This window comes from Leptopilina boulardi, unplaced genomic scaffold (assembly GCF_019393585.1).
Source record: "Leptopilina boulardi isolate dan_hultmark-lab unplaced genomic scaffold, ZJU_Lbou_2.1 LbouV2_384, whole genome shotgun sequence".
NCBI classification, from domain to species: Eukaryota; Metazoa; Arthropoda; class Insecta; order Hymenoptera; family Figitidae; genus Leptopilina; species Leptopilina boulardi.
The window spans coordinates 2,241,718-2,266,775 of record NW_026137956.1 but is presented as its reverse complement, the minus strand read 5'-3'; the positions used below and the strand labels follow the sequence as shown (position 1 = coordinate 2,266,775).

At 31.8% G+C, this 25,058-nt stretch overlaps 1 protein-coding gene and 1 long non-coding RNA gene across 4 annotated transcripts in view; both read right to left on the bottom strand.

The window, feature by feature from the left end:
* Positions 1–1,546: 1,546 nt before the first annotated feature.
* LOC127288338 (uncharacterized) lies at positions 1,547–2,308 on the bottom strand. The gene is made up of 2 exons (XR_007844026.1): positions 2,058–2,308; positions 1,547–1,848 (listed from the first exon to the last, which is right to left on the bottom strand). It is a non-coding gene; the product is annotated as an uncharacterized LOC127288338 (long non-coding RNA).
* A 1,181-nt stretch (positions 2,309–3,489) lies between these two features.
* Positions 3,490–25,058, bottom strand: part of LOC127288336 (transcriptional activator cubitus interruptus) — a 79,535-nt gene continuing 57,966 nt past the window's right edge. For all 3 annotated transcript variants that reach the window (XM_051315728.1, XM_051315729.1, XM_051315730.1), the window contains 8 exons: positions 19,455–19,741; positions 17,780–17,869; positions 14,854–15,042; positions 12,805–13,115; positions 9,536–9,793; positions 9,279–9,443; positions 9,020–9,184; positions 3,490–8,941 (listed from right to left, as the gene is read on the bottom strand). In XM_051315728.1, the coding sequence (XP_051171685.1) occupies positions 6,284–8,941; positions 9,020–9,184; positions 9,279–9,443; positions 9,536–9,793; positions 12,805–13,115; positions 14,854–15,042; positions 17,780–17,869; positions 19,455–19,741 (4,123 nt within the window). In that variant the 3' untranslated portion in view covers positions 3,490–6,283. The remainder of the gene's footprint in view (positions 8,942–9,019; positions 9,185–9,278; positions 9,444–9,535; positions 9,794–12,804; positions 13,116–14,853; positions 15,043–17,779; positions 17,870–19,454; positions 19,742–25,058) is intronic.

Below are 25,058 nucleotides of genomic sequence, written 5' to 3'. Positions count from 1 at the left end.
TTCTTTACCAGCCTAACTTTAAAAATTTATATTTTGATTTCTTGAAAAACTCTTTAACTCACAAAAAATGTCCTATACATATTTTTTTTAGGGAACTCTTGCGTGAGAACAAAAATCCTATTGTCGAGGAAATATTTTAACTTTCTTTTGACACATATTCTAATATACACCATTACAAAAATTATTTTAATATTATTAGTCAAATTTTGGTTCTTCAAAACAATTTTTTCATTAATAAAATACATGTTAAACATAATATTGTTCTAAAATTGAAGCGATATGAAAGAAAACAATTTTTTTAACACTAATTTTAAATAACATTTTTTTTTAATACATTTGTTTCAAACTTGGAAATTTTTTTTTAAAATCATGAAATTAATTAGTAAATTTTAGTGATTACCTTATTTTTAGTTAATAAAAGAGCAATTAAAAATACATGCAATTAATTTCTACCTATGCATTATTTTGTATTGACTTTATTTTATTTGTAGAGGAATGTGTAAACTACTTATAACAATAATTTACCTAAAGTTCTTTCAAATTATTGTTTTGGTTTCGGAAATTATGAACAATTATTTGATAATTTTATTTTTATTATTCAAGTAAATATAACCTGAATCCATAATTTTTAATTTTATTCGAATTTTACGAGAAAAACAATTGTATCACCTTAAATCTATTAAAACAATAACATTTTTTTTTAGTCACTCGCGATAGCTAGAAAATTTTAGCGCTGTTGCTATTCGTAATCCCACTTCAGATATTAATAAATAATAATTAATTATTAGAATATTTCTTATTATTAAAATTAAAAAGAAACTTAATAAAAGAAATGAAAATGAAATTATACAAACTTACATTTTTTTTCCCGAGCGTTATTTTATATATAGCTAATTCTTCATAGTCTAATGAATATAATTGTAATTAACCATTGAAGGAAAGTTATGTCCTTTTTTCACTCTTCATATTACTCGACATGCATCACTACACAAACTTTAAAAAAAAAAAATATCTGAAAAACTTCAACACTGAAACTTCACAACGCGAATGACGAATGGTTATTGTTGACATCCCGTGAATGGAAAGCGACGCCATATTTACAAAAACAGCGCGTGCGTAAAGGCCAACGCACGCGCCATCTCGCGAACGAGATGCATGAGATAGAAAAGGATACATATATATCTCTGACCTTTTCTAACTCATGTTTCACGTTCGCAAACGTCTTTCGCGAAGTTATTCTGCTTAGGCTTCAATTCAGCATGCCAGCGATTTATAACTGGGATCTAAACTATTTAGTTCGTAAACATGAAAGCTTGAAATATATTTTTTGGTAGAGCCAACTAAAATTTCCCGATTGATTGCCACTTTTTGTTTTGTTGTGACAACCATTTTTTTTTGTAATGCCAACTAAAAATGCTCAACTAAATTATTTTACATTTATTTGTTCTTAACGTTTTATTTAATAGAATAATTAGTTTTTTTTTTATTTACAACATTCAAGTTATTAAAATCATAATCTATACGATTGAAGAAGCCAAAGAAGAAATTCAAATCTATAAATATATTATATTTTGACTAAAACATCATGAGCTTATACAATTAAGTAATTATAAAAAAATTGAATTTTACATTCTTTAAAATAATAATATACGCAATATTTATAATACAAAGTTTCTTCGTCACAATATCGGATAAACAATATAAGATGAATGGAGAAAATTTTTATTTGATGAATCATATTTTTTTTGTTATTTTGACTTGTTTTATATATGAATATTCGTTAAATGTTATCCAAGTTTTCTAAGGTGCCTAATTTGTTTTAATTAACTGATGATCAATAACACATATCTGTAAAATAAAGATATTTATACATATTTTGCAATGAAAATAATGTTTGATTTTAAAGATCATTTACATCTCATTCCCCCAAAAATCCTAATTAATATAATTTTATTATTTTTTACCTTATTCATTTAGCTCTAATTTTTAAATTTACGTTAATTTTCACTATTTAGCAGTAGTGATAAAATTTTTACAAATCAAAATTTAATACTTACATCTTAAACTCTTCCAAAATGTTCGAAACATGGAACATCTTTTTGAACAACAATCATTGTCTTTTTCACATAAATGCATATTGTTAGTACATGATTCAGCGTCAACTATTGTTAACGTTAAAAATAATGAATAAATTAGTGTAAAAAAGATTAATAGTAACATTTTCATTTTGATATTGGTGTGAATTAAAAAAAAAATTAAATATTTTCAATTTATACATGAAAACGTGACTATTTTCCTTCAAGTTAAAAGAGAAGTCATTGAATTAGAATAAAAGATTTATAGAAACACTGTTTAAATTCGTTATCTCAATGATTAGATAAATAATTATATTTGTAATTCTATAAATTATTATTTTTATCGTTATACATTATATATTAAAATAATAAAAAAAAAATATATTTTTCTTCTAGGGTCATTAAATAATATTAATATTAATTGTCGTTAAATAATTTGACAAGTCATTTGTAATAAATTTGTTTTTCTCAAATTTATAGTTAAAAACACCTGCGAATAAATTTAACTTTAATGAAAATTTAATTAATTTACATAAATATAAGACGTTCTTTGTCAAATATTATCTCTTCATTTTTTAAATTTAATTAAAAAAAAGTCTTTTGGAAAATTAAGCCTAAAATATGTACTTTTTAATGCCGTGGGGCATTTTTAGAAATCCAATATGGCGTCTAAACTAAGTAGAAAATACAAATTTTAATATAATTAATTAATTGATTAGTATGATCTATAAATGTTCAAAATTTTCATTTGCAACCGTAAATCAACTGCGGAAGAGTTGACAAAGAAGCTAGTAAGTAACTTCCGGTTTAAAAATTACAAAATTCAAAATGGCGGATCCAACATGGTAGATAAAAATTTAAAAATTGATCTTAACACTTAAAAATTATTACTCGGGAGTTTCCCGATTTGCTGATTACGAATCCAATGTCAGTTTTTAAAAATTCAAAATGGCGGACCTAATATTGCGGACAAAAATTTAAAACTCAATTGAATTTACTTGAAACTTGTTACTCGGGGATTTTTGGGATTGTTAATTACGATTATAAAGTCAAATTTTTGATATTCAAAACAATGTTGATTGAATTTTTAAAAATCAATCAATCAATTCAAATCAAAAAATAATTTTCTTTAAAAAAATTATTGTAATTTATTATTGACTTATTTATCTTAAAACAAAAAATACTGAAAAATCTTACAGTAGACTTCAATTAAAGTCTAATAGATGTCGCGTCTTGTCGATAAAGTCATTTCCATCTTATTTGTAATTAAAAATATTTAATTTACAAATTACTTTACTTAATTTTTTAATATTTTATGAATTTTTTTTAAATAGCCTTTTAGTTTTCATATTTTATTTTTCATTCGCATAAGTAGAAAAAAAAATTGCTAAGGAAAATGAAATTACAAAACATATATATATATATATTTAAAGGAATATGAAGTGTTTTTATTTGATTTTTTTTTTTTTTATTTAAATAATTAACAATTTTTTTTTTTAAGGCAGCAAATCTTCTTTTTCATAAAATGCTTTCCCATTGTGCTTCAATAAAAAAAGGCACATTACACTATACATATGTATATATTTTAGTCATATGTATATATATTTTATATTCACAAAATAATATTCATTGAAAAGCCATGTATAATAATAAAATTCGTACAAAATCATTTGTATAACAAAAACAGAAAAAAGTACGTCTAAACATAATATTGAGTATCTAAGCACTTTGCACAGCGCAAGTCGTTGATCGTAACCGATCTATTTTTTTTTTTTTTTATTTTTCATAATATATATAATATATATATAAAAAAATCTAAAAACTACATTCACATACATTCTCTTGAGTATATTATACCGTGTCTATAATAATTTTATCGCTTTTATACTTACACAACTAACTATCTACATTTCAATTAAAAACTAATATTGGCCTTCATGAATTATATATTGAGATTAATATCAAATTTTTCCCCCCCTCTTTTTCTTATAATTGTCGCTGACGGTCGTTTTTACAGTGCGACCAAAAAATTATTATCAAAATATCTATTATTTTTATTGTTTTTTTTTTTTGTTTTCTTTTGTTTGTTTTAGTTTTCTCTATCACAGCGTCTACCACTCGGGCGAATGTAAAAAAAACAAACATCATTAAATTTTCTAAAAGAATTGAGACTTTAAAAAAAAAATACAAAATAAAAAAGAGTTAACCTCTTAAGGCACAATGTGAAGCCACATTAGGTGTAAAATATTTCATTGTTCAAAATTGACCAAAAAAATTATTTTTAAAAATCAACATTTTGATTCTTAAAAATTCTTCAAAAAAAATATTCGAATTTATTTATTATATAAATTAAAAATTTTCAAAAAAAAAATTTATATTTAATAACCGGGATTTCGAGGAAAATCGTAAATTCGAATTTTACAATAATTTACAGTAACTGTAAAAAATTTCAAAAAAAAATAAATTTTTTTTAAGTTGATTAAACATTGCATCCAATAGAAGGTTTCGTGACTATTAAATTAATTGCAAAAACGTTGACATGTTAACAATTACTACATAATAATTGTTACTATGCATATAGTAACCGCTACTAAGTTATGTTAACAGTTACTGTAATAAGCGTTGCTATAGTTACTATATGGTATGGTAACCGTTGTCAAGTTAACAATTACTATAGTAACCGTTACCATATTAAAAGTTACTATAATCACTGTTGCTATAGAATAATAGTCGCCATGTTACTATAGTAACTATATTGCTAGGTTAACAGTTACTACAGTAACTGATGCTGCGGTATCTGTTATTATATAGTAACCGTTACCATGTTGGATGTTACTATATTTACTATATTTAAAATTTACTATAGTAACTGATGTTAATTATCAACCGTTGACACTTTGACAATTACTATAGTAACTATTGCAATCTTAAAAGTTACTATAATAACTGTTTCCATGTTGACCATTAGTAACCGTTGTTATGTTACTATAGTTACTATAGTAACTTTTCATATATAATAAATGTTGCCGTGTTAACAGTTACTACAGTAACCGTTGCTGTTGTAACTGTTATTATATAGTAACCGTTATCTTCTTAGAAGTTACTACACTTAAAAGTTACTAAAGTAACTATAGTAACTAAAGTTGTTGTTAAAAGTTTCTATAGTAACGTTTCTATGTAGTAACCGTTGCCTTGTTAACAGTTACTACAGTAACCGCTGTTATGGTAATTTTTGCTACATAGTAACTTACTGTTGCTATGTTAGCAGTTACTTTAGTATCTCTTGCTAAGTTAACAGTAACTATAGTAACTGATTGCTAAGTTAACAGTAACTATAGTAACCGTTTGCTAATTTAATAGTAACTATAGTAACTGATTGCTAAGTTAACAGTAACTATAGTAACTGATTGCTAAGTTAACAGTAACTATAGTAACCGTTTGCTAATTTAATAGTAACTATAGTAACCGTTTGCTAATTTAATAGTAACTATAGTAACTGATTGCTAAGTTAACAGTAACTATAGTAACTGATTGCTAAGTTAACAGTAACTATAGTAACCGTTTGCTAATTTAATAGTAACTATAGTAACCGTTTGCTAATTTAATAGTAACTATAGTAACTGATTGCTAAGTTAACAGTAACTATAGTAACTGATTGCTAAGTTAACAGTAACTATAGTAACCGTTTGCTAATTTAATAGTAACTATAGTAACTGATTGCTAAGTTAACAGTAACTATAGTAACCGTTTGCTAATTTAATAGTAACTATAGTAACTGATTGCTAAGTTAACAGTAACTATAGTAACTGATTGCTAAGTTAACAGTAACTATAGTAACCGTTTGCTAAGTTAACAGTTACTATAGGAACTGTTGCTATATAGTAACCGTTGCCATGTTAACAGTTACTGTAGTAACCGCTGCTGCAGTAATTTTTGCTATAAAGTAACCGTTGTTATACAACATCCGTGTTAACCATTACTATGGTATCCTTTGCTATGTTACCAGTTACTATAGCAATCGTTGCTATATATTAATCATTGCTATACTAACATTCACTATAGTAATCAATACCATAGTAACCGCAATCATAATCAAAAGCCACGAAACCCTTTTTCGAAAAATTTCATCTTAATACAAAATTCATCTAATCAATTTTTACAGTTCACAAATTTTTTTTTTTTCACGCAAATTCCTCTAATTTATTTGTCTACTGAATCATTTGCAAATATCGATTTTCTTCGAGCAACGAGCTGAGAGAAGATGTCATGTCATTGACAATCATATTAGCACTTGCTGGAAGTGGCTGCGGTAACGACATGGGATGAGTGGAACTGGAAACACTTGCCTCGTGAATTTGTGCAGCACCAGACCAATTTCTACATTGTTGAACATATTCAAGTGTCCTTCTGTATGAATCTTGTCTCATTCCCTGCGGTGGTTTCATTGGTGAACCTTGCTGTGATTGACTGATGTCACGACATTGAATTTCTTGTGTATTGCCAGTTTGATTGTGATAGCATTGATCAGTACCATTGTAATCCCATTGACAACCATTGGTACAATTGTAACGTGGGGGATTATTATTATTATTATTTTGTCCATGACAAGCATGAGAACAAAATTGAACATGACTCGAATTATTTTGTGAGCAAGCGCCTCTTATTTCCTTTGGAGTGTTTGATGTAGCTGGTCCAGGAAGATTTGGTCGATGACAATTAGCTGAAATTTGTGGACATGGAGATGTTTGCATTCGTTGTGGTGATTGCAAGTCGTGATTCATCGAGTGTTTTTGATTGACGAGCGCTGAAGGTGAACAAACGGGAGCTACTCGATGACATTGCTCCATTTGTTGAACTGGTGGTTTGGATAAATGTCTATGGGATTCAGGCATTGCCTGGTGGCATTGATCGCTGGCTGGGGACATGGCACATTGATTGTGTACCATGTTAGCGGGAATTGGTCGATGATTTTGTAATTGTTGATCGTTACAATGGGGTGAGAGTGGTTGACAACTTTGATTTGAAACTGTTGGTCTGGCGATGTGTGCCGCGGAACATGATTGTGTTTGCGGATGAAGTGGAGAACATGGTTGAGTATTCATTGGCTGACAATTGACTTGACAACCATAGCCGGGGTAGAATCCATGATCGTTGCAATTTCTTGTCAATTGAGCGGTATTGGGTTGAAGATTTTGCGGTGGTTGTTGAGGTGGAAGAGCACCAGCGGCTGGTGAATTAATTGGCTGATCGCTCACGTGACTCGGTGCATAATGAGATCCCGGTGACATCACCTGTACAGATCCTGGACTAGCGATTTGTGAGGAACAATTTTGGGTGGAAAAATTTTGCGGTGGACAATAATTGGAGGCCTGTGGGATACGGGAATTTTGACATTGGGAATAGGGTGAGGAATTGTTTGTGTAATCGGGACAATTTTGTTGCTGATTCGATTGTTGGGACATGTAGCAACGGGATATTTGTTGATTGTAATTACAAGTTTGTTGTTGCCGTTGACAGTGAAGGGGATTTGTACAAATTGGTGAACGACAATTTGGTAGAGGGCTACCACGATAAGTGACTTGATTGCCACCGGCTTGAACTTGATTGAGATATTGGAGAAATTCATCGGGCATGACGAGTTTATTCTCGACCATTTCGCCCTCGCCAACTTCGTCTAGAATTACCTCTTGATTGGGATGTAGTTCGGGCAGTTGGGCTGATCTTGGTCTTGGAGGCATGGGAGGCGATACTCTTTGACCCAGTTGTCGGGCGGGTTCAGACATTCGTCGATCCGCTGTTGGTTGTTGAAAATGACTTGTTGACATCCAATCACTGGCAATTCCCTGCGGACCCTGAAGAGACATGTTTTGGGTTTGAACGACTAAATTGCTGGTGGAATAGGGTCCTTGAAGATGAACCGAAGGATTCATTCTACTGGAGGCTGTGCTCATTTGACTACTTCTTCGAGAAGTACCGGGACTGATGGGATCATAGAAACTTCCAGGTCCCATTGTTCCAATTCGTCCCATGGCACTGACACCACTTGCCTGGCTGCTTCTTCTACTTCCAAAATCAGTGGATTTCATGCTTCCATAATAAGTACTGACGGTGCAGTTACTGTCCCTTCGAGGTTCACTTAGAGGTTGTAATCTCAATTGCAAATCAGAGAGGCTTGTTTGTCTATTGGGTACGCCCTCCATTTTGAGATCAGTGATTCTCTTGTTTAGATCACCGATATTTCCCTGTGGTTCCATTAGACCGCGACCACCTCTAATACCACCAGGTGATATTTGCGACAGTGATGATGGTTTTGAGCTTAATCTTCCCTTCAAGCGATTCCTTGAAAGTGGCTGAAGTTGTTGAACCTCAAGACCACCAACCATTGCCCTAAGAGCAACTGGAAGATCAGCGATATCCAAGTCCTCTGGCTCTTCGTTAAATGGTTCTTCAGCGAATACAACACCGTCAGCCGACACTGGACCAATGTTCACACCATTTGAATCTTCATTACAAGTAGCGACGTGAAGAGGACTTCCCTGTTGTTGCATCATACTCGGTGGACTGTTAGCTTCACTTTCAGATTTAACACTGGGGCTCGATAAACTCGGCGTTTTTGGATGAAGATAATCACTTCTACTTGGACTACTCTGTCCACCCATTCCTGGCTCATCACTTCCAGTTCCATCGCCACCACCTCCATTACCACCACCGCCACTTCCACCTCCACTTGATCCACTTCCGCTTCCTCCTTTATGCTTCTTATTGGCATAGAATTCCGCTCCATGAACTGTTTTAACATGCTTTCGCAAAGATGATGGATCTGTATATCTCTTCGAACAACCTGGTGCTTTACAAACGTATGGTTTCTGAAAAAAAAAAATTTGTCACCCAATAAGAAAGGAGAAAAGATTTATTTCTTGTAAAAGAATATATGGTCAACTTACTTCATTAGAATGTGTTCGATTCTGATGTTTGGCTCTATCGCTCGCGTTGCTAAAAGCCTTTTGACAATGGGGATATTCACAGGTGTACGGCTTTTCACCAGTGTGAGATCTTAAATGAGTTTTTAAATTCTCCAATCTTGAATATGCCTTGAAACAGCCCTCGAACTATTTGAAAGAAAGAGATTATGTTAATTTTAAATTCCAAATGTTTTCTTCTTAATAACTTCTATTTGGTAATTTTTCGGTTTACTTTACTTACAGTACATTTATGTGGCTTTTCTCCTGTATGCCTTCTCATATGAACAACCAACATGTATTGAGCTTTGAAGGGTTTTTCCTTTCTTGAACAATCCTCCCAACCACAAACAAAACTCTTTTTACTCGCATGAATATGATCATTGTTGATGTGCTTAACCAATTCATCCTGTTAAAATTTATTCAGATTAGAAATAATTTTATTATTTTCTAATTTTCAGATTTTTTTACAAAATGGAATGATAATTTTAGAAAATATACCTGAGATGGAAATTCTTGGCCACAATCCCTCCAATGACAATTGGTTTCAATAAAATCCCCGGGTTCATCGCGAAGATCTTCACTTGGACTGTTACCTTGTGGATGACTTGGAGGTATCGTTGTCGTTGTTGTGGCAGTTGTTGTTGTCGTTGCTGGCTCTTTCTTCACCTTTGTCGATGTCCTTCGGGTCGATGTATCAGCTTCAGCTGTAATTGATCTACTCGTGACATCCGAAGCGTTTCTACAGGAATCCACATTCTGAAGAAAAATAAACGGTTTTTTAATTCGGAGATCAGTGATTATAGTTTTGTTTTTGAAATTATGGATCAAATCATTAGATTTAAAATTAATATTTAAAGAATACAAAAAAATTTCTCAAAAATAAGAACAAAAGAGATTTTGTATTGCAAACTATCGTAAAGCATTGAAGAAGTCGTAGTTCCCTGATATAGACGTAACTCCGGATACCCGTCTGAGCGCGTGCACGTGCAAGTATATACGTGACTCCCCGCTACGCCCCTGGCAAAGAGTCCTTCTGCATTTTTCTTTCCTCTCTTTTTCTGCCCCCCCAGACAAACAGACACACACATGGATAACATATACACTTGGATTTCAAGCTATACTTGAGTTTTGCTTTTCCTCTAGAATCCCTCCATCAATTCCATTCTCCCTTCCAAGTGCCATTTCTCATATATATATATATATATACCTGTGGCGAATACAACACAGTGTACCATACTGAAAATATGCAGAAGCATCCACAACTCTAAAAGAGGGTAAAGGAGCGAAATACAAGCCGATACAATCGGACTGAAGATTTTACAGTGTGCAGACATTATGAGGTGGTGGGGGAGTTTAAAAAAAAAATGAAAACGCCACCGCGGATGTAAATAAATCAGGATGAAAAGAAAAAAGGAATTGTATGAAGACTCAAGCGAAATAATGTGTGTGCGCGCGAGATTGGTTGTAACCCGAGGACTGGTGCATAGTAACCCAATCCGTTCCAAAGAGGACCAAAAAACGAGGCATCGAAGAACTTTTTTGCGAAACAGTAGACCAGCAGAAAAAAATAAAAAAAAAAAAAAAGAGAAAGAACAAAAAAGGAAAAGACTTATACCAGCACTGTTCGAAACGATTATTCAATATTATTTGTTTGTAATCTTTCTGTTTTTTTTTTCTTTAGTAGTCAACACTTGTTACGCTTTATGTCTGCACCTGTTGAATTTATGCCTTGTGTTTTGCAAACAAGTTTATTTTTCCATATCGTTGTTTTTGATTCATTTTATATGTTTATTATCTGCATATTGATTTGATATTATTGGAAGATTTCTTGGCTGGGGATTTTTTGGTGACAATTCTATTTTATTTGGCTCATACATTTACGTCTATTGGACATATCAAAAATTGTAATAACTTTAACAAAATTTAATGTTTTTTAGTAGAATTTAGCGTATTTCCTTCAGGAAAAAAATATAAACTAAAAAAAAATAACACATTTTGTTTATTTTTTGGTCCATTATTAAAATTCAACATTTTTTCTAATCAAAATGCATAAAATTAACTTGAAACTCTCTACTCAGAGGTTTTCAGACTCGCTGATTACGAATTCAGTGTCAGTTTTTCTAACTTCAAAATGGCGGGTCCAAAATGGCGGGCTTTTTTTTAAATCGTTTGGATTCGCTTGAAACTCTCTACTTGGGAGGTTTTCGGGGTCGCTGATTACAAATCTGGTGTCAGTTTTCCAAAATTCAAAATGGCGGAATTTTTTTTCAAAAATCGTTGCGATTTGCTTGAAACTCTCTATTTGGGGGTTTTTAAGGTCGCTGATTTCAAATTCAGTGTAAGTTCTTCAAAATTTAAAATGGCGGATCCAATATGATGAATAAATTTATTGAAAATTCAAGTAATTCACTTGCAATTCATTACTTAGAAATTTTGTTGGGTCGCTGATTGAAAATCTGATGTCAACAACCCCAAAAAGCAACAAGTAACGAGTTTCAATTGAATTAGATGTATTGTAAGAAATTTATTTATTATATTAAATTTGAAATTCTTAAAATTGACATAAGAATTTCTAAACAATGCGTTTTTTCTATCAAAATTTCCAAAAAGAGAACGATTTTAAAAAAAAGTCCGCCATTTTGAATTTTGAAATACTAAAATTTTTAGAAGTGTGTCCAAATTACTTAGTTTAGTTAATTAATTTCTCTAAATTCAAAATGGCGGATCCAAAATGGTTGAGATTTTGAAAAATCTCTCAAAATGCTTCAAAACTTGTTTCTCAGGGGTTTTTGGAATGGCTTATATTAGTTATTATGAATCCGATGTCAATTTTTTAAAATTAAATATGGCGGATTCAATATGGCGGTAGAAAAATTTAAAAATAGTTATGATTTCTTTGAAACTTGTTATTCAGGGGTTTTCAAGATCGCTGATTACGAATCCAATGTCAGTTTTTCAAAATTCAAAATGGCGGATCCAATATGGTTGATATTTTGAAAATTCGATTGAAATGCTTTGAAATTTATTACTCGGGTGTTTTTGGGGGCGCCGATTACAAATCTGATGTCAATTTTAGAAAATTCAATATGGCGGATCCAATATGGCGGTCAATTTTTTTTTTAAATTCATTGGATTTGCTTGAAAGATATTCGGGGTCACTAATTGAAAATTTAATGTCAGATTTAAACTCAGCGACACTGAGAACATCCGATTTTATGAGTTTTTAGCAAATTCAAAAGATTTTTAAATTTTCTACCTCCATATTGAATCGTATTGAAAAATACGAAAATAAAAAATAAATAAAAAAATAATATTGAAAAACTGACCTCAGAATCGTAATTACCAATCTTGAAACGATAAGATAAACTGCAACTTTCTTTTCTTCAATATCGACTTTTGCCTTATTAGAGTAAAAAAAGTAAGAAGTGGTTTTCCATCTTGAAAAATAAATGATCAGACAAAAATGTCAAGTTTCCATTTCGCAAAAAAGTTTTTTTTTTAACCAAAAATGGATTTTTGAATCTTAATTTCAAGAAAATTCAATTTTTTACTTTTTATATTTTTCCCATACTTTTTTATATGGCTTCTTTATGAGATAGGAATTTAAAATTTTTATCGATGACATATTTTCCTAGCTCAAAATCATAGGGAAAATTTGAACCAAATTTATTTCTGACGCTCGTAATTATCAGAAAATATTTGTTTCATAAAATCCGACAATTTTTTTTTTCTTTTTTTAAAAAAAAAAAAACAATGTTAATACTTACTTCGCTTTTGGTGGGTACTACTCCAATATGATTTGCAATGGCGGTCGTTCCCGTGGAATGTGGCGACACTGGGAAAAGTTGTGTATGCGGACTGATATTGTGAGAATGACCATGTGAATGAACATGGGGGTGAGGATGAGAATGTGGATGTGAATGCCCATGGGGATGAGGGGCTTGTGCTGGTGGTGGCGGTGGTAAGGGATGAGAGTGTGGCAAAAGAGCCGCAGCAGCAGCGCTTCGCAACAGGTGAGCTTGCAATTGTTGAAGATGCGGTGTCATTCCTGGATGCATTCCCAGTGCTGGACTCATGGCTGTAACAAAACAAAAAAAGATTTTACCATTTTTTAAGCGTCAAAAAATTTCAAAAGATTTTATTACTTTTTAAATCACTTTTTTTTAATTCTTAGTAAAGGAAAAATAAATAATTTAAAAATAATTTTATTCACTTTGTCATTGTTCGAGAAATTTAAAAAAAATTATATTTTCCAAATTATCAAATTAGATTTCATAATTGAATAGTAAATAGCAAATGGTAGTTATTTATTATTCTGTAATTTGACATATTATAAAATTTACAATTTCAGAATGTTTGTAAAATTCTGAGAAAATGAAAGTAAACATGCAAAAGGTGTAATAATAAATTTTCTCAATTAATAGTCTTCGTGTGCTCTCAACGAACTTCCGGCAAGTATACAAAGTTTGAATAAGAATTGATAGGCTCAGTCTTAAGTCTTTTTTTCATCACAAATTGCATTTCTAAAACATAATTCTTTTAAACCAAATTTTTTCCCTCTTTTTTTTGACAAAAATCCAATATCTTTTGAACTAATATCGAAAATTTAGAAAAAATGCCTATAAATGGATTTATAATTTTAAATTTATTTAAAAGAATAATTTTACAATTATACTTTTTAGAATTTAGAAAATTTTTTAATAAAATATTTTTAATTTCGAAAACAAAAATAGTTAAAATTCTTCGATTCTTTTTAAATGAGTTTAAAATAAAATAAGCGACAAGCTCGTTACATCTGGCGAATCGAGAATGAAGACTATACCTGCGGTTAACAAGTCACGCCAACGTACAACCGCACCACGTTCGCCATTTGAATTCTAATTCACTGATTACATTGATTTCATCGCAAAATAATCTGCCTTTACCTTCTAAACATATCACAATATATATATCTTTATTTAGTCACTTTATCGTTATAAAATTAATAAAAATCAAACTTGACTTGTTTTCAAAGTATTGTATTATTACAATAAAGGGAAAAATGACCTTGCACACTGCTATAATCAAATTCTAAACTCGAAAAAATAATTCTTCATTGTTTGGTAGTAAATTTAAAACAATTCTCAACAAGTTCAAGGTCTATTGTAAAATAATTTTTATTTTAATACTGTAATATTTACTAAATATCTTAAATTTTTAATAAATAAACATTTTTTTCTATGAAAAACTTTGTAAATGTTGGAAAAAAATTTTTGAAAGATTTAAATTTCGCGGGCATTTTCTCTAGAACTGTTCAGTATCGCCCTCTACGTCTACTTTACCGACGTAACACAGATTGGAAACTTGTGATTCATATATTATATACGAAACTAAATTCAATTATTAACTATCATTAATTAATTATTATTATATATTATTGTACTCTTGATTTGGTAATGAAGAATCTTGTAATTCAACATTTTGATACGTAGCTTAAAGAAAATTTTACTATATGAAAGAAAGATTTAAATTTCGCGCTAATTTTTTATAACGGTTCAGTGACGCCCTCTAAATCTACTTTACCGACGTAACACAGATAGGACACTTGTAATTTATATATATTATAATTAATAGTAGAAATATAATTAATACAGTAAAAAACTAATTTTAATTGTTAATAATAATTTTAATTATTAATTAATTTTATTATTATTTATAATTAATTATTATTAATTAATAATTAATTAATTAATAATGATTATTATATATTATTGTACTCTTGATTTAAAATTAAAAATCATTGAATATTTTAATAACTCATATAAAAAGAATTTTACCGGCTGAAAGATGTCCATAGCTGCCACTTGCACTGCTACTTCGCGATCCATTGACTATGGAGGCTAGACTATTGGGACTGATTCTAATCATACTGTCAATGTCAAAACGATCAGAATATGGAGAACTACTCAAAGCTCTCTTACGACTCGCTCTTATTGCCGATGCTCGTGGACTTCCCAGTCTTGAACCTGTAAATAAAATACAAATTTTATTTTTCTTTTATAAAAAGAAAATTCTCTTCAAAATTTTAATTCGTAAAATTGAAAAAAGGAGTAAAAAGTTCGAATTGCGAAATTTAATGCAAGGAGAAAAAAGTTGCACCAACGCCGCCTAGGGTAGCGTCCTTGAATTAGAACCGCTACACCAACGCCGCCTAGCGTAGCGTCTTCGAATTAAAACCGCTACACTAACGCCTCCTAGCGTAGCGTCTCTAAAACTCTCCCGCACGAAATATGCAAAAAATCTAGAATTTCTTAACTATTACCTAATTTTGAAAATTGAGAACACAATTTCTATTTTTTTAACGAAAATTTATTAATCAAATTGTAAAAATTTTTTCTATTTTTTGCAAAAATATTTTTTCTCCTACATTTAGTAAAAATTTTGTCATCTAACAATACTTGTACGTTAGTAGAAAAAAATTCCTTTTAAATAAAATGTGCGAAAAATACTTGTGGCCAAAACGTTTTAACAGCGATTTACCATTGACCGCAGCTATAACCAACCGTAATACAGATATATATATATATATACATATACCATCGTTTCTCTTAAATTCATCATCACACCAAACATTCTCATATACTATAAAAATAAAAAGGCTTCAAAAATTAAATAATAATCCCATCTCATATACCAGGTTGACATGACTGTAGAAATAATTCTGATCCCTTTTTTTTCGTTCTTTTTTTTTACCCCAAAGCGAACATCGTTAAAACATGCAGAGTACCTGTTCGCGTTTTAATCGAGAGGAACTTCTTCTTCGTTCTCAATTTCCACCCGGTTGACCGCATCGTCAGTGCAAAAGGAGAGGAGAACAGTATAGAGTTACTCACCACAGTGAGTTCTCTCCTTTACTTTGTTAAGAATTTTTTTTTCTCTCTCTTTCTCTTCATCGAACCTATTCCAAGCCTCATTTCTTTATAACCAATTCGTTGAGCGATCAAATTTGCTGTGTGGTCACCAAAAAAAAAAAACGAGCGGCACTTCTTTTGAAAAATTTTCGACTTGACTTTGTTTTTTATTATTATAAAGAGAGAATAAATTGATGGAAGGGTGAGAAGTCTGGGTTTAAAAAACATTGTGTGGTAAACCGCACCCGAGAGTTTACCACATGCTTTAGAGTTTTGTTTCTGATGTAATGGGGTGTATTACTTTGTTATACCAGAGCCAATTATCCAATTTGTAATACGGGTTTTTTTTTGGTGTAAATTTTTCCTAAATGGAACAAATTTTTCCTGCAGAAAAAATTGATTTTTTCTTTTAATTCTTATATATAATTTCGTTGTGTCTTTAAATGCAACTACTGGTCGAAGGATGCACTCAACGCCTTGGTCTCAAATCCCGTTCGTTGTTTTTCTCAGACCGAACATAAGATTGAGACATGTAAATTGGTACCTACGATCGGTTGCTTCGATCTTCTCTTTCTCTTCTTGGTGTGTGGAAGCGTGCTACTCCGGGTGCATTCCAAAGTGTGTATAGGCTCTTTCAAAAGCTTCTTCATTACAGAGTTTACTCGCGACAATATACGGTATTTTTTTTTAATTTATTCCTATACCGATTTTATCCCATTTTAGTTAGTTTAAATCTGAAGAAAATAAATTAATTAACTTGTGAATTTTTTTAGAATTTTCAATGAGGAAAAACTCGAACATTATGAAAATAAATTCCATGCGAGGGGGGGAAACAAGGGGGGTTATTTGGATGGTAACAGAGGCAAATCTACTGACGATGAAATGTGAGACAACCTATATAGGGTAGGCGTTAAGGTGTTAATGAGGTCGTGTCGCTCGGAGTCGATTCAATTATGCGGCAGTGCAACCGGCTAACGAGCTGCCCCGTCCTAACCCTTCCTTCGTTTAATCGTCTTGTAGCTACTGCTACATCTCTCTCTCTCTCTTTCCCTTTTTTCATCTGTATATCTCACAGTCTCTCCTTCATGTCCTCGACCAACCCTGCTCCCTGTTCTCACCATTTTCTTTAGATATCTATCGATGTCTGCGTCCTCTTTGTCTCTTATTTTCACTCTAATGCTTTATATATATATATATATAAATAAAAATTTGCAAAAAAAAAATCCTTCGTCCTGTTGTACAGTTCAATTTATGTATATCATCAGTAAAAATATAGCCAAAGAATTAATTATTCAATGAATTCTAAATGGAAGATACAGTAAATATTAGTGTAACGTACAGTGGCGTCATCTGTTGGGTTTCGAACACTACAGATAACTGCCGAGATAACCTTAATCAACCTTATTTTTTTAATTATATACCTAAAAATCACTTGTTACGTCTAATAATAGTATTTTCCTCACAGTTACTTTAAGGTTATGTGATTGTTGTGATTTCATATGAAAATATTCTCCGCAGGTTTTCTCGTAAAAATTTGGATAGATTAAGCTTAAATTTTGTGAAGAACTCAAAAATAGTATATAAATATTTATTTTGCGAGAAAACATACGCACACGAAAAAAAAGTAGAATTTTTACCCCAAAATCGGTATAAAAATTACCTGCAACAAATTTTATCCTAGTTGAGGGCGCCACCGTCTATGTGAATTAGAATTAGTTACAATTACCCGCAACAAAATTTACCCAGCGTTTTTTCTGTGCGTATAGAACATGTGAAATCACAACAATCACATAACCTTAAAATATACTGAATCCTAATTTTTAAGAATAAGATTTAAAAAAAAATCACTTACCATCAATTGAAAATGGAAAATCCGAAGAAGCAATTGTATTACCAGGACCTGCAGCATGCAAAAGGTATTCTGGCCCCAGACCACCCAGTCCTGAAATGTAAAAATTTTTATTATTATTATTATTATTATTATTATTACTAAAAATTATTTCTAAAAATCAATATTTTTCGCCGTCGATAAAAAGGAGTATTAAAAAAAATTTATATTACATCACATAGTGCGAAAAAACAATGAAACTAATAAGGAAATAGACAAGTAATTCTAGAGTATATGCATAAACCACGTGGTTGAAGAATGAAAATTATATCGATAGGACAACAATCCAAAAAGAAAAACATCCGCCGGAAATGCGGGCAGTCTTTGACGATGGGTTTTTTTTTTTTTTTTTTTTTTGCTCTCTACAAAGAAACACGTGAACTGAGAGCATCCGCCCGTATGAATAGGTATATATAGGTACTTCAAGTATTAGTGTAGTTTGAAGAGTACATATATATATATATATATACGCGGAACTAAGATTCAAATTGAGGCCAAGCAAAAAAATTCAAGTTCTTCAACCCTTCAATTAAACTAATTCCTCCCTAACAATATAAATATTTCCACTGGGAGAAAGATATTTAAAATAATGGCAAACCTATAATTAAAATTCATTCCTTCAAACCAGTAATCATATACCAAGTATATAAGAAATTTCCAACAATGAATATTTATTCAATTAGTTAAGTATTGGCAATTAGTTTAATCCCTTGGCTGTCGACGAGATTGCCACTGTTTGGGTCAAAAGTGTGTTGGAAAAAAAATTTAAATGGATTTTTATGAAATATGGTATCTTAATAGGTTTTTGGTGTCGTTAATAACGAATTTGATATCAGTTTTTTAAAATTCAAAATGGCCTTAAAAACCCTCGAATAACAAAAATTTCAAGGGCGAATATGATCAATTTTTAATTTTGTCGCCCGTCATATTGGATCCGCCATTTTGATGATTGAAAAACTGACACTGAATTCGTAATCAGCAACCCCGAAAACCCCCGAGTAACAAGTTTCAAGAGAATTCGATCAAATTTAAAAATTGTTCGCCATATTGGATCCGCCATTTTGAAGTTAGAAATACTGACACTGGATTCGTAATCAGCAAGCCGGAAAACCTCTGAGTAAAGAGTTTCAAGCGAATCGGAACGATTTTAAAAAAAAAATCCGCCATATTAAATTTTGAAAAACTGATACCGGATTCGTAATCAGCGACCCTGAAAACCCCCGAGTAACAAGTTTCAAAAGAATTCGATCAATTTTAAAAAATTGTTCACCATATTGGATCCACCATTTTTAATTTTGAAAAACCGACACCGGATTTTTAATCAGCGACCCCGAAAACCCCCGAGTAACAAGTTTCAACTGAATCCGACCTATTTTAAATTTTGTCGTCCGCCATATTGGATCCGACATTTTGAATTTTGAAAAACTGATGTCAGTTTTAATTTTGACGATATATGCGTTAGCGATAGACAACAGATTAATAATTAAAAAATTTTATTATTTATTAATTTCAGATGATGAATCGAACCATAAAATGTAATTTTCCGACTTCAAAAAGTGGTATTTTTATAGTAAACGATTAATTACTATTATTATTATTATTTTTTTATATTGAAATAAGTGAATAGTTTAAAAATTACCGTGTAACGAGGCGTTGGGACTGTGCGAGGAGGCTTGAAGCTGGTGATAAAGGTGGTCCATGTAGTTGAGCCTATAGGCGGGATGGAGAGCCGTGTGCTCCGATAGGGGGTGACTTCTACGCAAGAAATCCCCACTCGAAGTTGTATTTCCAGTGGCTCCTTCACCACCTCCTCCACCCCCACCACCACCACCTGGCCCGCCACTGTCTCCGCCGTTTCCGCCACCTCCAGTATTACCTACTCCGTTACCACCCCCAGGACTTCCTAATGCCGTTGTACCGGACAATCTGCAAAAAAACAAAAGAAAAACATAATTAGCAAATTTTTAATATATTATTAATTCAATACGAAGATAAATCATTATTTGTATAATCATAAAGTTCCTTGAAAAAGTGAAACTTCTATAATAAATTGTAATTGTAGAGAATTAATTTGATAATATTTCATATACAGGGATTTATTGATTAAACGTTTTTGATTATCAAACGGGGCACCAATGGCTTTGCAAATTCCTTCCAAAGTGGCTCTTTCTTTAGATATCTATCGATGTCTGCGTCCTCTTTGTCTCTTATTTTCACTCTAATGCTTTATATATATAAATATAAATATAATATATATATTTTTACTATAATAGTAATTAAGTCAGTTAATTGGAAGTCATCCCGCTAACTATCTTCGCTGTATTTAGTGGATTACTCCCTCCACAGAAACAGAAACCAATCAGTGTTTCTAAATTCCCACCGCTCGTAGGTTACAGCCAATCGCCAATCTCTGCGGGTCCAAAAAAAGCATAAACCGAAAAAAGTAATCCCTACTAAAACAGTTAGAATAACAGAATTCATCATAGAAGAATTAGAAGGATTTTTCTTTAGGAGAATTCTACATTAGAAGAATCGAAAGAAATAGAAGAATATCAAACGAATTAGAAGAATCAGAAGAATTCATCATTAGAAGAATATTGGAAGAATTCGTCATTAGAGGAATAATTACCCACGTGAAAAGATTCCCAGGAAAGTGCCGGAATTCTCATTGAAAATTCCGACGGAATTACATCGGAATCTGGAATTTCCAAATAAGAATTCCAGTGGAAATTCCCAGGAGCACTTTCCTAAGAATCTTAATTTCCACGTTGGTAAAAGAACTTCTTTATCCAAAAGAGTACTAATTTCAAAATATGGAATACCAAAATGATCTGTTCCCGATCTTTTAAGGACTGAGAAAATTTTTGCAATTAACAAGTTTTCATGAATCATACACGACATCATCAGTAGCGTGATCTTTCAACAAAATCGTCGATCTACAATTTTTTTTTTTTCTCTTTTTTTCCTTCAGATAAAAACCACATGGGGTCCAGCAGTTTTTGTACAGTCAATTTAGCCGAAAAATGTCGAACGAAGGCAAAATGCAGAACACTGGCGCCGCGTCCTCCAAGGACGGGGTCAGGTTGTCTTCCCCGAAAGGGAGAAACGTGCCTGGCTTCCCATGCCGGAAATGCAACCCTGGACCGTTCTTTGTATTCTCTCTCTCTATCTCTCTCTCTCTCTCTCTCAAAAGGTCAAAGAGAAAAAATAAGGGCCAGGTACACAAGTGGTTGAATTAAAAGAAAAAAAAAAAAATTCATGTCTTTTAACAAAGAAGCTCTTTAGGTGTAAAACGTTGGGGAGGAATAACATGATATTTAAACGGGGAAAGATAAACGGCATAATTACAAGGAAAACATCGTCAACTTTGTTGGTCACGGCACGTTTTTTATGAAAGAGGAAGAAGAGAGGCGTTTTGTGTGCTGATTCTATTTTGAAATTTTGTCGAGTGCCAGATGACTTGTATGGCGCTTCTTGATTCTTCTTCCTCCTCTCACAGTTTAAGCCTTCTACGCATTCATCTGTCGCAGTTCTCTTCCTTTACTATCATTGCTCCTCACTTTCTTCCTCTCCCTAACTCTCTCTCTTCTCTCTGTTTCATCTTTGCAATTCTTTACGCCCATGGCAACGCACGCGCGTGTTTCTCTATCTTCTTATTGCTGTATATATGGCGAGGGCGGCTATGAAGATTCAAGTCGTTAACATATACACACACACGACACGCCGGAAATCTATCTATCTTTATCTATTAAATTATTTGTACCACATCCTTTGCCCGAATCCCACGATACTTTTGCCAATATAATTCCTTCACTTCCTATTCTACTTGTGGATATATTATCCTTTTGATGAATATGTCATCAACTTTTTTTAACTTTGGATAATAAATCGTTTTTTTGAAGAAGGAGAAGGAAACAAAATATCGAGAATGGATAATTCGAAGAAATAAGTCGATGACTGAAAAGAGGCAAAATGAAGTGCATCTCTAGCAGACGAATGTTCATGGGTTATTTATTGCCACGCAAGTCTCGCTGAAACGTGCGGCATTGCTAAAAGATGAGGGAGGGAAAACCATATGGTGCGGTGCATTTTAAACTCCAAAAGACGAGGAGAGATAAAAAAAAAAAAAGAAGGAGGAGGAGGAGGAGCGGAAAGATGAAGCGACCAGGAAGAAATAAAGCCTGATGAGGGATTGAAAAATACATGGAAATTTGAGTCACCAAGGAGTCATGTGACATATTTCTTATTTTCAGCTTTTTGACTAGTCCTCAACTTTCTATAATTTTTGAACTTGAGTACTAATCTCTAAACCTTTATACAATCCAAATTTCCTACAAGTACCAAACATCCCTATATAGGATATCCTAAAATATTCAACCTGATTTTTAACACATATTCAGAACTGTAAATTTTGGGGTTCTTTGGTCGTATAATGTTATATATAGCACGACAGCAGACGCATCGTTTCGTGTAGACTTTACACGCAAAAGTAATTTTGAAACGGTGATGAGCATTTTGCTTTGATCGCAGGACAGTAGACGCACACACACGGCGGCTTTGACAAACATTATATACGATATGTGACCATCATGAATGTTGTCTGAAAAATTAAAACTTCTGCTCCTATATAGAAGAGGAAATGATTTATTTTTGTCAAAAAAAAAAATTTCCCTCTTCTAGAAAATTTTACCGCTTATTCTTTTGAATTTTAATTTATTCAAATAACTGTTATTTTTCTATATATTTTTAATAAAACATGGTAAATATTTTCTCAAAACTAATGGTAATACAGGAAAATAGAGGGAATCGAATTAAATAAATTAGATCCAAGAGTGAAGAAATTTTGGGAAGTGTTTTGGTGATAAAAAGAAGAAGGTCGTTTAGTGTATAAGGCAACACTATATATACTCGAAAGCGGAGGAATTTTTTAAAGGCGTCATTAAAACGGAGACACAGGTTGGGTGGAATCGTTTGTACGGTTACCTGTCTCCTTAATGAAGATATTTACACGCCTGTTCAGTCGCGCCCCGCAGCAATCGCGCTCTTTTCGAAAGTCTCTCTCTCTCTCTCTCTCTCTCTTGGCTTCTTTAAAAAGTCCACATCGTGCGGGGACTAGATTTTATTACCTACCCATTGGTGACATATATGATAAGTTCCAATACTACATATAAATATGTATAATACAGGAAATATATATATATATAGATATATACCAACACGATTTTGAAAGTTAGGTCACACAACTCAACAAGTTTTTTTTTCTTGTTTTTTTTAATGATCACCAGAATTTAAATAAAAACGTCGTAAAGTAAGGTTAGTTATTAATCATTCGTTAAGCGACAAAAACTAATCGCATGTCACCAATTTCTTGGTCGAATTCAAATTGGACGACTACTAATTTCATCTTTTTTTTGGGATTTTAATTAGATATTTAAAAAGGAAGTGTGCGATAAATAAAAATAGTTTCTAAGATATAAAAATGGCAATAGTAATTAGATTTACATTAGGCCTATTAACGGTTAATCCATTTCCCAACTCTATAACGAAAATACATAACTTGTTTTCCATTCTCCCCACCAGGTGTTGGATTTGGCGCTTCATAACTCGAGGCAAATATGTATTTTCGAGTAGGCGGAGAATTAAAATTTTTTTTGAAATTATTTTTGGCTTATTATAAAAAAATATTACAAAACAAATACACAAATTACTCTAAATTAGATTCAAATAGAATTAAATCAAACTTAAAGGAAAAACAATTAATTTCGATTTAATTATATAAAGTTAATTTTGTTATGACTTGAATAAACATGCAAAATTGGTTGCTAATTAACAAAACAAAAATAAATAATTTATTTTTTTTTTTTTTGCAACGAGAACTCGTGATGAAAGTTTATCGTGCACCCAGCGGGTGTCTGACTGGAAGCAATTGAATATAATTATCACTGTTGATCATTAAATGTTAGGGGGTCAGACATGAGCTGCAGTTAACAAAGTAGAACGACGATTGAGATTGAAATTGTAAATCATTACAAAAACATTAATTCTTCTGTTTATTATAAAAGGCAACATATATATAGGGGGAGATTTCGGAAATGGTATAATAATAATTATATATTAAAAAGGGAAATTGTATTCAGGGTGCGTATACATTAAATGTGTGGCACGCGACTAATTACCTGATTTTTATAAAATATACATATATATATATATTTGTACGAGAATAATTACCACATTCGTTACGGTATGATTAACTCGTAAATGGAAGATGTTTTAATCAGTTTATGTTTCTTTTTTTCTGTTAAAAACTGAAATACTGTTAATTACAAGAAACGACTCTCGAACATGAGAATTTGTATATTTAATTGTCTATGAAATAGTAGAATATAATTTTTATTTCCCTTTGATTTGAAACAAACTAATAACAATTCATTTTTTTATAGATGTAATCCTTTTACAATCTGTCAGTAAAAAAAAAAAAAATTTTTATAACCCTCTGACATTGTCATGGCTATTTCGAGAAAAAAAAACAACAACATCTTTGAGCTTTGATTCGTCACCGTCATCCAAAATCAAGAGACATGTTATGTGTTATGTACTTTCGCGCGCTTACCATCAGGAGGCACAACTCACATATATAAGCAATCTTCAGGGCCAATCTCGTCTCCGCCCGTCGGGTCGTTCGTCCGTTCTCTCTCGCTCTCCGCGTTTTAATGTCTTCATCGAATCTTCGTTCTGCTCGAGCGAAGTAAATATAAGCAGGCGAAAAAAAAAAAGAAAAAGATCGGCGCCTTTCCACTACAAATCTTTTTTGACTATATCCATAAGAGCAACATTTTGCTCGTGACATATAAGTTAAATTTGCAGACTTTTAATTTCATATATATATATGTATATCCTGCTGTGTATATGACGGGAATTTTAATATATATTTACACCGTAAAAACCTGTCGTTCCAAACGATTTCACGACGAAAATTATATTATCAATAATAAAATAGTTGTTAATGGCGAAAAAAAAATTTCCAAAGTGAATTGTATATGATATTGTAATTGTATATAATATAATAGAATATAATTCTTTGATTAATGATTATTAATTTATGATTACAGATAATTCTGCCGAGTTCGGGTTTAGAGGTGTGAGTCGACCTTTAAGTCTCCTGCAGTGCCAGCAGCGCCACTCGACGGTCAACCTCGACACTGGAACCATATGGATTCACGTCAAAGTCTTCTGATTATAGACT